Raw genomic sequence first — 15,358 nt, 5'->3', positions numbered from 1 at the left:
CTTTACAAGTAAATGCACAGCAAAAGGTCTGGAAAGGTACACAGCAATTTCCTAACTCTCTAAGGGAAATGAGGTTGGGAAGAGGCAAGAAATAGCGCCTGCCTGGCATGCGCAACGTGGCAAGCGCAAGGTCGTGAGTTGGGTTCCAACCAAAAAAAAAAAAAAAAAAAAAAAAAGAAATCCTAGCCTTTGCTTGTTTGTTTTTATGTGTTTGGCTTTGGTTCTCCGCCCTCAAAGGACCCTTTTGCCCTGTCCGTGTCTTAGCTTGATCAGCTCCTCCCAGTAGAAGAAAGAGCTAAGTGTCTTTAACTGTGTTCTACCAACCAAAGGAAAGCACTTTTACTCCTCAAGCGAATCAGAAGAGGAAGAAGAGTCACACAGGAAGTTCAATATCAAGATCAAGCCATTGCAATCTAAAGACATACTTAAGAACGCGGCCACCGTGGATGAGCTGAAGGCATCCATAGGGAACATCGCGCTGTCCCCGTCCCCCGTGGTGAGTGGCATTCTCATGCTAAGCCTGGGTGACACGGGGTGGGAGCGGGTCCTGCCTGCACGCACTGACTGCGCTCGTCAGAGCCTCCTCGCGTGGAAGGCCGCGGCACACGGTCACCACTTCCTGAATTCCGTCACACTCAGATAGCTCCTTCTGGCTTAAGAAGGTTAACTCACTTAATGCTACACTCCCGGTGCTTTTCAAAGTGCTAAATGTGCACAGAAACACGTTCTCTTTTCTATTCCTGCAAGCATTATTAAAAGAGAAAGAAAAAAGTAACAAAAAGATAACCCAGACCCACTTCTGAAACTGACTTAATGATGAAAAAGAACATGATGTTCACGACAGTGAGTTTTAAAAACTTAGCTTCCTTTTTCCTCAGGAAAATACATGAAAGGAAAAGTAAGAAAATGCTTTTAAAAAGATTTCCCCCTTGCTCTGTTCCAAAAGGAAATAATAAAAAGTCAGTTTAGCTTGATAGTAAAACTCTCGTTCTGTATATTTTATTATCAAAGTGTCTTAAACACTCATCTTTAAAGTACCTTAAATGCAGTTATCGACCTATTTATATTATTCAAGTCAGTATTTTCTTGCAATCTACGCGTCCTTTCCTCAATTCCCATCTCCCAAACTTCCTTAGTTGCTGAATGCTGAGTCTCAGGTTTTACAGTGCTTCTTGTGTGGTGTTTGGTAAACGCCACCATTGTTTTCTAAAATAGCTGTACAGCGCAGCTGAACGCTTTCAAGTGAGCAGCCAGCATCTTTCTTAGGGAGATGGGGTCTCCCAGCAGCCTGTACCTGAACAGACGAGTTAATAATTCCAGGGCTGGGGGCTGGGGATTTAGTTCAGTGGCAAAGCGCCTGCCTGGCAAGCGCAAGGTCGTGAGTTTGGTTCCCAGTACCAGAGAAAAACCAAAAACAAACAAAAAATTAATAATTCTAGGGCCATTTTCGAGGTACTTCCAGAAATATTTCAATTAACCTTTCTGAAGGAGTTGTAATTGTTCATCCTTTGAGAATAAACTTTTGCCTGCCTGGAAGGAAGGAAGTCTATAATGATGCCGTCCTTAGACCTTGGTGCTGATAATGGCCATCCTCACCACTGTTGGTGACAATTAAAATGATTGCTAATCGTAACTGACCATAGCAAATGGCAGTCTAGGTTATTTTTAGTCATGTACTCACCTGCTGCACAAACATAGATTCCTGAAAACGATGACATAGATTAGTTTTCTTGCACTCCTTTAGTACAACGTATAGATCTTATATTGATATATTGGCCGTTGATTTCTAGTAATGAGGCATTTTAAATTCATACGTTTTCACTTTTCAGCTGACACCTTTCAAATCAATTTGCACTGACAGAATAATTTTTTTGAGAAAATTTATTAAGTGCCAGAAAACACTTGCATGTACTTCTCTGTAGGGCCTAATAAACTTAACAGGCACTCTGAAGCTTAGGGTACATGAAAGGCGTGTCCTCGAGATTAAGTGAACGAATGTCCACGAAGTCAGATTTACTGGGACCACCTCCAAAACACAAACTAGTTGAATCTAGGGAAGGAGAAATCCGGTATCAAAAAACGCATGTGCCTGAGTCATCGCTAGTTTTCCAACCTGGCATGCTGCTGAGGGTGCAGGGAAGAGTGTTTGTTGACTTTGAGTTCTTCTCAACATTGCCTGCTAAGGTAGGATTTTGACATGATGTGCTTAAGACTCTGGTGAAAAAATATTAGGACCAGCAACTTCCCAAGTCAGGAGACTCACTATTCCTCCTTCCCGCCACACCTCCAATTTTCCCTCCAATATGAGAACCCATTTCCACCTTTACTGATTCTCAAGTACATGCACTTTTTGATGTTAAGTATAGAAAAGTGAACTGTTCACACTTTAAGAATGAGAGAGCACGTTTCTCGATGTGTAAAGATATTCTTAGCTGTAGAATGATTGTCCCCTTCTAGATAACCATCTAGACATCCAGAGTGTGATCCAAAATATAGTGTGTGTTTAAATTTCTTTAATTTTTATTTCGGTTAAAGACATACTGCCACGAATCCCCCTCAAAATCCTCCCCCTTGCTTTGCACGCACTCGTCCCATTGCCCTGGCTACTTCCTGCAGCAGCTCTAGAATCCTCTTTCCTGAGTGTCTTAGTTTCCTTGTCCTGGCTGCCTTGATGTCCTGAACTGACTCAAAACGTTTCCCTCTCCTGGTCGTTCTGACTTTGGGGAAGAGCCGGAAGCCACACAGTGCCAGATCTGGTGAATAAGGTGGATGAGGACAGAGCGTCACGACGTTATGAGCTGCCTTTCTGCTCCATGGTGCTGGGCAGTAACATTCACTGCATTTTTGATCACACCTCATAAAGACACTCAGGAAAGAAAACTTCCAGAACTGCTTCAGAAAGTGGCAAGAGTGATGGAATAAGTATACTTGAAGCAAGGGGAAGTATTTTTAGGGGGACTAATGGCACTGTGTCTTTTACTGTCACGAATTTTTCGAACACTTGCTGTACTCTTCAACCACCCTTCATAGGTTCCCTAATCGACATGCAGCACAGTGTCTCCACAACCAGGCAAGTGGAAATAACCTTCTGAAATCCAACTGAAACGTGATTAAAGTGACAAGTGATCTGTAACTTTAGGTGTCTCCAGCCAGACTCTTAGACGTCTGTACTTCCTTCAAATAGGTGAAAAGAAATAGTGCTACGCAAGTTTAGCATGTATCAAAATATTTCTCTAAGGGTATGGCTGTCACGGTACAAAAGCATCAATCATTACATTTGAAGAAAGAGAGGAAATTGCTATGATTTATAGCAATGTCTTGGGCTGGATTTCTAATTTCTATTTCTTTTGAAAATTTTTAAGATGAAGTTGTGCTTCACTTATTCTTTTCATTCATCTATAAATATGTATCTATGAATTGTAACTCATTTACCTTGAATTGGTTTCATTTTATTTAAATAATCTCTCTGTACTCGATAGGTGACCAAATTACTTGGCAAATGAGTAAAATAAAATTAATTAACTAATTAATCATTTGTATCGATGCACATATACAATATAAACATAGCTGAAAATGACTACTCCCTAAGAAAAAGCTTCAACAACATGGAAAACCAGGGCTTGATTGCTGGCAAAACTCATAGTGTAGAGTTAGACAAATAAATATAATTTCAATCCAGACCTCCCTTTGGTTGGCAATTTTTATATAAAAATAAAATATAACATGGTCCAGAACAAGGCTACACCACAGAAAAAGGACAGATGCAGGAGTTGGCTCCAGGTAAAGGATGTAACTTCCTGTTCTTATCCTGTTGCAGCCTCCTGATAGGAAGAGACTGTGCTCTCAGACAAACAAGAAACGTCACATAGGTTTTTGTTGCTGATTTGATATCGCTGTGTGGTATGACATTGGCTCGTCTGCTTTACCTGAGACCAAAGTAATAATGGCTTAAACAAAATAAGTGATTTATTTCTCTCCCCTGTGAAGGTCAGAGTCGGGAGACTGTCCACAGGGTAATAGCCAAGGGTGGCTCAGAAGTCCAACAACTTCCAGTGCCATTGCTCCTGCTTCCCAAGGGTGCCGCTGCCTTGCCACTGGCAAGCCTTCTGATAGAGGAAGGGAAAATGAAAACCAAGTGGCTCCCTGTAAGGGTTTAACTGAGAAGTTGCCCACACCACTGCCACTCAGAGGCCCTGACCCTAACGCAGGTACATGGACACCCTAGCTGCAAAGGATGCTGGGAGATGCTGTCCTCTGCCAGCCAGCATTCAGGTTCTAGGACCAAAAGACAAAGAAAAGTTCTCAGGGGACATGGGTAGTTTCTGGTCACTAGGTTCTAGACAACCTCCATTTATTTGGGGGAGTTCATCAGGAATTGGGGTTTCCCCCCACTTGTCTTCAGAATTATTCCCTGAAATGAATCCATGATGTTCCCCTTTAACAGTTTCTAATCATAATTTCAAAATGGCAGTGTTGTTTAGTGCATGTCAGCTAATAGATGGAGGAGCGGATACAAATTTCAGTGGAAGTCACCCTGTTCAGTTGACACACACCACCCCAACAATAGCAGTGCTTCCTCCGGCTTAGGATGTTCCCTCCTTTTCAAGGTCGGTTGTATCACTGTTGAAAGACAAGCCTTCCTTCCAGTAAACCAGATGTACCACTTTTGTCGTTGGTTGGCGTTGTGCTCTTTAGGAAGTGAACAAAGGATGAGACTCCTCATTTTGCCAACTGGTTTTCCAATAGAACGGACGGCTCAAAAGTATGCAGGATGCTTGTTAAGGAAGTGGGATGGGGCAGGAAGTGGGACCACATCCAGCCATGGCCTGAGCTGGTCCCAGAGGGGATCTGGAGGTAGAATGGTCCTTCCTCCTGCCTCAGGCAGTAGCTGGATCTGAGCCGATGCGACCGTGGACAAGGGCAGTGCTGTGCAGCAGAGGCAGACTTCAAGGGATGGAGGCTGCCTGTCAGTGATGCTCCTCTGTGACAAGCCCCGCTCAGTGAGTGCTTGTGGGTGAACCAACAGATGTGTGAGTGGGACCGGGACAAGGCCAGGGACCATGGCTGTTGTCCACACTCTAGTTTCATACTTGTTTACCACACAATGGGCCGCCTACCTGCCTCCCCCGGCCTTTATTCATCTATAAATATGTGTTTATGAACTGTGACTCATTTTACCTGCCTCCCCCTGGCCACACGTTTCCACGTGATTCACACCGGGAATGGAGCTTTTATTAAATGCAGTGGTGAGTTCATGATGCAGGGGGCGCCCACAACCTTTCCAAGCTCTGCCTCGCAAGAGCCCTGGAGGGAGAGCGATGGGCTGAGCGTTTGGACTCTTTGCACCTGCCCTTAGGGCCACCACCTTCCTCCTGGGTGCCTTCCAACCGTCTGCGCAAGTCCTTTGTCCTAGAATTTGGGGCTCTGGGGGACAGCAACGCATAGCAGAAGAGCATAGCCTGGGATGTAGGCGGGCGGGGCAGCGCTCCTGCTCTGCCTGCCTCACACAGGACTGCTCCGGAGCCTGCGGCTCTTCTCCTGGGAACTCAGGAAGATACTGTGCCTGAGGGATTCGGGCACAGATTATCATAGGTCTCAGATGGGTCAGACCCTTTCAGCTTTGTTTACACTGGGCTTAGCACAGAGTGTAACACCCATTACCCTACACATGACCGACAGGAGCCCGTCGAAGGTCTCAGTCATCCGCACCGTGTCCTCCCACTGCTGTCTATGAGGTGTTTAGATCTGGTTTTCCCTCTTTTTCTTCTTTGTTTTTTTCTTTTTCCAGTACCAGAAATCGAACTCACGACCTTGCGCTTGCCAGGCAGGTGCTGTGCCGCTGAGCTGAACCCTCAGCCCCTGGTTTTCCCTCTTTTGAGAGTCGCATTCTGCATCTCTGCTTCCAGCCTCCTGCCAATAAAGGCGTGTTGTTTCTCCACGTCCTGGAGCGTGGGCTATCTCCATCCTAAGGCAAATTTTAGGTGAAGGGGGTTTTTGGGTCTCACTTTCATTGCTAAAATGAAAATAATGGTGCATGTCTATAATCTCAGCACTGTGGGAGGCTGAGGTGGAAGGATCTCGAGTTGGAGCTCAGCCTAGGAACTTAACAAGACCTTGTCTCAAACTCAAAGAGGGTTGGGGGCTGGGGGATGTAGCTTAGCGCAAAGATACTCACGTGTGTGTACAGAGTATTGTTGCAATGGATGTCCATCTTTTGGCTAGTACAGTGTAAAGCCAATCCCCAGGGAGGACGTAGAATGGTGGGGAGAGGACATCCTGGCAATTGGCTTCCCACACTTTCAGGGTAGACATAAACCTTCAAGACATGATCCAAGAGACAGCTTTGCTCTTAAAGGGTAACTTGTCTTCTGAAAGGAAATAAATAAAATAACAGGTGCAAGATTGAACTTCAAGGAAATACGCCTTTACCAAAAGGCAGCACAGTCAGAGCCCAACATATGATTGAATTGAATTGAATTAAATACAATTTCCTTTAAGGTAATTTGAGGGAAACAGAAATAGACAGTTGATGCCATAATTATTCAAACAGAAGGGCTCTGATTCCTTAACTGGTGACCTTGGGGACCTCAGAAAACCTATGCTCTGATTTCCTCACCAGCAAATGGACCCAATTCCCATAGCTACTCCAGGGGGGTACTTGGGGATTGAATGAATTAATACATATGAAACGCTCGGAATAGACACTGCATTCAGAGATGATCTCTTTGTCAGAATTGTCTACAGAGCCCAGCACACAAGTTTAACGTATAACAGTAATAAGCTGGGGAAGCCAAATAGCCAAAACTCATTCAGATCCAAGATGAGCAGTTATTCTGAGCATCAAGCTAGGGAAACACAGCAATAACTTTGTGATCTCTGTGAGCTGCTGTTGAACGTAATTCCAGATCATCCCTAACCTGTCCTAAGTGAGTGATGTTTTCAGAGTGTGCAGTGCCGTGTGTGCCCTGCCAAGTGTTTCCTGGAAAGTGGGCATCCTCCTCACTCCCTTCGGAGTCATTTCGCCAAGAATTAGTTAAGCATCCCCCATGGAACAGGCATTGAGAGCTCACCTCAGAAATATTGAATAGCCTGTCCATCCTTCCTGCTAACACTGCTTTAAAAATGATGAGAAGCTGGGTGTGGTGGCGCACTCTTGTAATCCCAGCACTCTGGAGGCTGAGGCAGGAGAATCATTGCGAGACCAGCCTGGGCTACACAGTGAGCACAAGGCCAGCCTGAACTGCATAGTGAGACCCTGTCTCAAAAAGACGAAAAAAAAATTTAAAAATAAAATGATGGGGAAACACCATGAGACATTGTTGCTAGAAGCTGAAATTCCCCTTGGGATGCAAACCCTCTCCTGTCTTCCCTTCTGTTTTCTGACTGAAGAGGGGGTCTGTTGCAGTCAACTTAGGGACCCCTGGCCTCGTCACCCTCCCAGAGTCTCTGGTGTGGACACAGCCGTTCTTCCTCCTGAGTTCTGTCTCTGATCTGGGCTCACCTGGTGGATTCACACCCGGCTGGCTTCACAGTCTGACACCTGTGGCTCCCATGGACACAGAAACACAAACACTATGGTTTAGTGCTTCAGACTCCTTTGCTTTTTTTCAGTGAGCCAAACTCACTGCGGTCTTGAAAAGTTATATTTTACCTAGAAGCGTGCAGTGCTGTACTGATTCAGAAATTTTGTTCCGGAGTAAGTCAGAACTAAGTTTGCGTTTGGACTCTGCACACATTCACCATGTGACCTTGGACAGATTACTTAACTCTTAAACCTCAGTCACTGTCATGGCTTAATCAAGGGCAGAATGAGGTGAGGATTCCATGACTTCCTAGCAAACTTGTGAGAATTAAAGAAGTGAGGCACATAAAGTGCTTAGCAAATAAATGCACACAGTGTGCGATCAATATATGCAGTGAACGCTCAGATTTGTTAAAGGACACAATGCCATCACCCTCCTCAAAGTACTCTGCCTCATTTTGAACACACTTAACCCACTGTTGTGGAAATCCTCTTTTGATCGCAAATGTGGTGAATGCTGCTGCCCGTTGCCAGCACATGGAAAACCAGGCTTGTGAGAACAAGAGCGTGTCGCCATCCACCTTATTCGCTGGAGCTGACACCCAGTGACTTCTGGCTCTTCCTCAAAGTCAAAATGACTGCAAAAGGGAGGCATTTCCAACCCATTCTGGACATCACGGCAGCCACAATAGCTCAGCTGGAGATACGAAGGGAGACTTCCAGAACTGCTACGGAAAGCGGTAAGGACGATGGGATAAGTGTGTCCAGAACAGCAGAAGTGCCTTGGGGGAGATTAATGGTAATGTGTCTCTTAATGGATACATTTTTTAAAAATTTTTTCAGTCACACCTTGTTGTAGTCAGCATTTGCAAGGGAAACAATACAGGACACACAATTTATAGGATTATTTTATAATAGTCACCCAAAGAGTCAAATACAAAGAGTACAAGAAATCTGTCCACACACTAAAAACCCAAAGAATCCAGCTGGGGGCCTAGGTGCCATGGCAATGTCATGCATGAGTCCAGCTGGAGGCCTAGAGCCCACGACAATGTCTCCTGCAAGTCCGTTTCACAGATCTGCACTGGAAAGGTCCAAAAATCAGTGGTGGAATCTAGGAAGTCTGCGCCAGTGGGATGAAGGATCTGTGCCAGCAAACTGAGGGATCTGTACTGGAGCCAGGAAGTGATGCTCAAAGTAAGGACCAAAACTCCCCTGAAAAGTAGCATAGCCATCCTCAGTGACAATGAGGTCCTGAGCTCCTCCAGCGATGAGAACAACCAAGTTCATATCAGGAAAGCCAGCATGACAAGCTTCTTCAGGAGACTGAACAGTGCACCATCTTCCCCCCAAGAGCCAGAAAGTGTTGCTCAAAGTAAGGACCAGAGCTCCCCCAAAGTGAACGACAGCCATTCTCAGTGATGACAAGGTCCTGAGTTCCTCCAATGATGAGAAGAGCCTAGTTCATATCAGGAAAGCCAGCATGACAACCCCCTCCAGGAGAATGAACAGCTCCAGGAAAACCAACAGCTCTACTTCCTCTCCAGTTCTCCTTTTTAATATTGTTGGCAATAATCCTCAGGTGGGCCTTCCATACCCAGAGCCACGGTGATTCAGTTCAGCTGGGTGTGACCAGCTGACCTCCAGCTGTCAATCTACCACACACCTCCTTTGTAAATAAAACCCAAAGGAGGTCCTTAGTAATTGGTAGCTATTATTAATAGAGCAGCAGTACAGTCTCTCATGATGACTCCTCTCAACCTTTAAGGTTACAGAACACTTTGAGAACCTACAGTGGTGACAGTGATGCCAGTGGTGTGGTGGTGGTGAAAGTGATGATGTGGGTGGTGATGGTGCAGATGATGATGATGGTGGTGGTGGTGATGGTGAGAATGGTGGTGATGGTGGTGATAGTGTGAGTGATGGTGGTGTAATGGTGGTGGTAGTGATGGTAGTGTGATGATGTGGTTGATGGTGGTGGTGGTGATGGTGATAGTGGTGGTGGAGATAATGTGGTTCATGGTGTAGATGGTGGTGATGGTGATGGCAGTGATGAAGATGTAGTTGACGGTGGTGGTGATGGTGACGATATGCATGTTGATTATGGCAATGATGATGGTGGTGGTGGTACACATAGTGATGGCAATGGTGGTTGTGAGCATGTGGTTGATGGTAATGGTGGTATAATGGCAATGGTGATGGTGTGGACAGTAGTAATGCTGGTGGTGGTGGTGATGATGTGGCTCATAGTAGTGTGGTGATGGTGATGATGATGGTAATCATGGTGATGGTGTAGATGGGTGATGGTGTGGATGATAATGATTGTATTGTATTAGTGATGATATGGTCGATGGTGCTGGTGCTGGTGACATGCTGGTGGAAGTAATGCTGTGGTAGATAGTGATGGTACATGTGGTGATGGCGATGGTGGTGGTGTGGATGATAGTAGTGATAATACGGTTGATGATGGTGATGCTGATGCTGATGATGCAGGTGATGGTGATGAAGGTGATGGTGGTGGTACACACAGTGAGCAATGGTGATGGTGTGGGAGATGCTAATGGTGACAGAGATGACGGTGATGGAGTGGGAGGTGGAGACTGGACAACCTAAGTGCTGCCTGTATCTTGACTGTGCAGATGCATCACATATATTAACATTGACCATCACAGCAACCTGTGAACAGGTGGTATTATTGCTCCACTTTGCAGATGAAAAAATTGAGGTATTATGAGGTTGACTCACCCAAGAGGTCATAGCCAGTAAGTGAAGTTGGAACCCTTTGAATCCAGAAAGTCCAGTTTCTAATTCAGAACTCTTAACCACTATACTGTATTATGGCTTCTACTGATCAAATTCTTGGCTATCTAAGGAAAGTTCACAAGCCCAACCAAAGCATTTTGTGTCCAATATCACCCACAACCCTTTGAGGGTGACTGAGGGATGTCCAAATGTCCAGCGGCTGCTCCAAAGCCCACTTCTTGGGCTTCCTGCAGGGAGTCAGCCTACAGACCCTCCCTTCTGTGGCACTTTCTGTGTCATCCCTATGACATGTGGTCCAGGCTAAGTCAACACCCTACTAGGTCTGGCTTGAATCCTGCTGTGTCATATGTGGTTCCTACTTTACAGAAATTTCACACTTTGCATTCAGATGTTATGCACCTTTGTTTTAAATGTTGAGAGTGACGCTTCATTTTTATATGACTCAGTCTCCCTAAACAGTGACTCAGCAGGTACTTTTTATATTGCTGGTACTGTGGAATAAGAGTTGCATGAATGCACAGTGATGAGCAGAACAATCAAATGTGCGCCGGCACTCTGAACAGGGCCAATGGCCTGTCACACAGGGCAGCGGACACAGAAAGCAGCAGCAGGCTGCAGGTTCAAGGCCAGGATTTGAACTTGGTATCTGCCCCCTTTCTGCCTAAAGCACGGTGTGCTTTCTCGTCTGCAGGGCTGGGGTCTATGCTTCAGTCACGCCGAAGGTCCCTCTGGGCTTCAGTTTGCTGCTGTATATTCTGGCCTGAGGGTCTCAATTGTAGGGGTGATTGGAGAGCAGTGCGAGAACCCAGAAAGCTAGGGCTGCCTTCAAAGCCAGAGCATAAGGAGGAGAACCTCTGAGTCACTGAAGTAGGAAGGACTTCAGAACCTGCACCGTGTTCTGTGCGCTATGGACAGGTTTATTACCCTCTACCTCTGGCCCAAGTCTGTAAAACGAGAACAAGGTGTGGACCTGCCTGGGGTTGCTGTCAGAAGAACAGATGGGAGATAATGCTGTGGGTGCCCCGGAAAGAGGCTCTGCTTGCCACCAGTTCCCCTACAGCTGCGCTGTCTTCTCCTTCACTTGAGACAGGAGGGAGGCAGAAGGGAAATAAAGACAGCGAGGGAGACCTGAGCCAGGAAGGTGCCAGGTAGGAAAGATGTGAGGAGGAGGCCCTCTCTGGGCTGGGAGCTGGTGCCTCCTCCCTCCCTTCCCCCTGTAGCGTTCAGTGACAGAAGAAATGACGGAAATCAGCACTGGGCTATGAAGGAGCGATTCATTTACTCTTGTTCCTGGAGGTTTGTGATCCGTAACAGAATTATTTACTCAAAAAATTAATAAATAAACAAGAAGAGGAGGAGCCATCTTGGAACGGGAGACAGCCTGGTGCTGGTGGCCTATTCCAGGTGGCCCGCCCACCCTTCCACCCTCAAATTAGCCTGGGGGAGCAAACTCCAGGCATTTGCTGCTGCTTGGTGACACCACCTCCTCCTGTCCTCGCTTTGGCAGAAGGTTCAGCGCCCTGTGGAGCTCAGTAAAAACAAGGAGGGAGGAGAGCACTATCTCCTCCCCAGCAGCATCCTCTCACTGCAGAGACAGGCGAGGGACAACCAAGACTGAGTAGTGTGCTCCTGCACTGCCAGCCCGGGGCCTGGAGGACAGAGGCCTCACTGAGGTCCTGCTCGTCCTGGAAGCTCACCCGGCTAACTCGACTTGGGTCGGTCCAGACCGGGGCTCTCACAGTTGGGGCACAGGAGCTGCCTGTCTCTTCCTGCATGACCTCAAGAGACTTTGCAACTGGATCCCAGATGTTATCTGCAGTGCCCCCTCCAGAGAAAGCAACAGACCAAAATCAGCCACAATGTGCAACCAAGAAGAAGCCCTGGGTTGTTTTCTATTTTATTTTATTTTTCAGGCTTTAGGGAAAAGGATAAATGCTGAAATGGTGAGAAGTTTCTTTTTCAAAATATATCGTTCTTGTCCTCTCATTTTCAGACACTGCATACTGCCTGCAGAAGAATTAATTTTGTGTCTAATATACATGGTATCTTTCCTTCATGACAAAAGTGTTTTTCCCGGAGAATTCTCCACTACTTCCATTTCTTGGCCTTTAAAATGACAGTATCATTTTCCAATTCCTCTCATGCCGACCCGACTCCAGTAAGGAGAATCCCCAAGTATGTTTTGATCTCCTTAAAATAGTAAAATTTCCCATATTCCATCTGGACCGCCTTCATCATACTTTTCCTGTTCACGTTGGTTGTACCCTCAAAGACCATGGTATTTGGTTTTGTTGTGTGAGGTGGAAGAGTCAGATTTTCCTCAAAGAGCTCCGGGTTCTTACGCAAGCCGACCCGATTTGAGGGTTGGAGCACCCACGCAGGCAACTGTGAATGCCATTTCTGCTAGCAATTTGCAGTCTAATTGAAAGACACTGTGACTACCAATTAATACAGAATGTTAGGCGAGCTCACCAGAAGTAAGCGATTTCTTAGTGGCATGCTTTTAGTTCTAATGTCAATTGTCATATTTTTTTTAAAGGCTAATTTGAATTCTTCTACCTTGATTGTGTAGTTACCCTGCTGTAGAGTTTCAAATTTAAGACTGTTTTTAGTAACAAATAGCCAGAATCAGAGTAGAATGGACTCTGTAACAAAGAAATTAATTTGGAAAATAAGTTCGTACTAGAAGAATAATTTGAGAACAACTCATTGAATGTTGGGTCCTATGCTCAAAGGTCCCAGGTTCCTGACTACTTTTACTGGGCTACTTTTAGAGCCAAGGCACTGAACGACACATCACAAGTACCTAGCACACACTCTCGGGCATTGGGTGCACAGACTCTATTCATCACGGGCAATGAGGCAGAACTTGGAGTCCAGCTGTGATAGGGTGCAGTTGACACTTCTTACATTAGTCCTTGACAAAGAGCAAGTTTAGGGTTCTACATTTCTTAGATCTTTTCCCCTTCAACTTTCAACAAAGTTTCCACATTGCTGGACAGACAGACATCGTGAGGAATAATTCCCTGTCTCTTCTTTCATAATTTCTCCTACACCTCTTTTTAAGAGTTGATTGATGTGTCTTGCATAGGTCCTAGGTTTTTGTCACAATCCTTCTCCCCTAAACCTGCACACCCAGCAGGATGCCTGTTTTCTCAGCTGAAGGCTGAGGCTTCCTTTCCCTTTGTGACCCTCAACCCAGGGGGTCATCTATGATTACAGCATCAGGTATCTATGACTGCATTTCTTAAACTCATGCTTGTTCTTATACTAAGGAGTTTCTATAAATGCCTGAAAAATGGAGTAGGATACATGAAACCCTATTTTAAAAGAAGACATTTTGTCTCTTTGCCCTCTGAAGGAGTTTATTTTTGAGTGTTAGAAATCATAGTGATACATGAAACGTTTAGAAAAAATTAGGATGTAAAAATTAGGGAAAAAAAATAGAATATAAATTGTCCACACTAATTATGTCAAAAAAACACTTCTTTGGAGATGAGGTAAACTGTATTTCTAAACAAAAGGAAGGCGGCATTTTTCCTGTCTGGCATCTGCCCCACTGCCCTCAGACTGTAGGACCATGACTCAGCCACCAGGACGGCCGCAGGACATAGCTCGGTGCCAGTCGGGTCTCGTCCTGGTGGGGACAGCAAAGCCAGTGGGGCCTGACCTTGTTCTGTTCTGCCCATTTAAAACTCTCCTCGGCTTCCTAGCCTATTTGAAGCCCATTTGTATATGGATTATTTTTGAACCTGGTACATGGGGAATCAAAACGATCTTCCGAAATGTGATAACAAACAGTGGCATATGTCATACCCGAGAATTTCCTGGTGTTGCCGCATTTTTTTGTCTGAGCTTCTTCTGAGTTCGGAGTTACCAAATATCCACACCTGAGAGTTCCAAGTAAAGCACAGGAGTGAGCCGCATGGGAGCAGAGCAAGGCCACAGTCTTCACTGAGGAGGCCCAGAACTGCCGCTCCTCCCTCTTGGCCCCTGGCCCCTGGCTGGGCCCTCTTCCCCCAGTAGCTGTACTGTGACCCCCTCACCAAGCTCAGGGTGCGCTGGGTCTCCTCCTCCAGGAAGCCTGTCCTGACCACATACAGAATGACAAAACTCTCAACCCTCAAACTGCTTCATTTGCTCTACTTTTAAAAATTATATTATCTTCTAAAACGCTTAATGCTTTGCTGATTTATTCCATCACCTATTTTTGACTGTCTCCTATTTTCCAGACTAAGCTCACTGGAGCTTTTCTGTTGTTGACTGATGTGCCTGGAATCATGTTGGATATTTATTAGGTACTCAGGAAGTAGCTGCTAATGGCTTAATAAATGAATAAATCATCATTTTGTTCTTTGTGAATACCTGAGTTGTCATAAATGATTAAAAGGAGATGATTATTTTATAGTAGAATTGCATTAGTTAAAATATTAAGGTCCAGAATTATAGCCATTCTATTTTTAAAGTTAAGCAGCTACAGACTCTTAAAAGGCTTACAGATCAAACCCGACTTCTGATGTCTTGATCTCCCTGGATGACACTTGATGCCAAAAATTCCCATGGGCAACTCAGTCCCTTGTTAAGCAGCTAAACCCTGGGAATGAGTTCAGAGCACGACGCCTCCGTGGGAGGACCAGCTAAGCCAACCGGGGTGCTGATTTTTCCCATGCACCAAGGTTAGCCTCAGCTCTGCTTTTAAGCAGAATCCAGCTTTAAACCTGGATGATTTCCAGCCCTCCTGCAAAAGTATAGCCTTCACAAGACCTAACTTGAATGAAAGCTTGCATTGCCAAGTTATCTGGGATATTAATGGCCGGAAGGAGCTTCCACATCTGCGGAAGGCGAGGATCTGCGCGGTCCCCTGAGAGCTGCTGGTCAGATGGGTTAACTGACTTCCAGGTCAGAAACAGTGTCTTCTTCATCCGTGGGACAGGAACGTCCCTGTCCTTGGATCCCATTCAATGGGTGTCCTTTATGCAGCTGTTCTGTCTGATCCAAAATGCGCTTATTCTATTTTTATTCACAGGTAAGCTCAGACGCCTACATCTCTTTCTCAGTTCTCAGTTCTATAAA

The 15,358-nt window shown here is 45.5% G+C and overlaps 1 protein-coding gene across 5 annotated transcripts in view; it reads left to right on the top strand.

The window, feature by feature from the left end:
- Sgip1 (SH3-domain GRB2-like (endophilin) interacting protein 1) overlaps nt 1–15,358 on the top strand; it is a 197,766-nt gene that overhangs the window by 103,117 nt on the left and 79,291 nt on the right. For all 5 annotated transcript variants that reach the window (XM_013514519.1, XM_013514518.1, XM_013514517.1 and 2 more), the window contains one exon: nt 321–496. In XM_013514519.1, the coding sequence (XP_013369973.1) occupies nt 321–496 (176 nt within the window). The remainder of the gene's footprint in view (nt 1–320; nt 497–15,358) is intronic.

The sequence above is a fragment of the Chinchilla lanigera genome, unplaced genomic scaffold (genome assembly GCF_000276665.1).
Source record: "Chinchilla lanigera isolate Chin_1 unplaced genomic scaffold, ChiLan1.0 scaffold00022, whole genome shotgun sequence".
Classification (NCBI taxonomy): Eukaryota; Metazoa; Chordata; class Mammalia; order Rodentia; family Chinchillidae; genus Chinchilla; species Chinchilla lanigera.
Note: the sequence above shows the minus strand (reverse complement) of the source record. Positions and strands in the feature narration are given on the sequence as shown.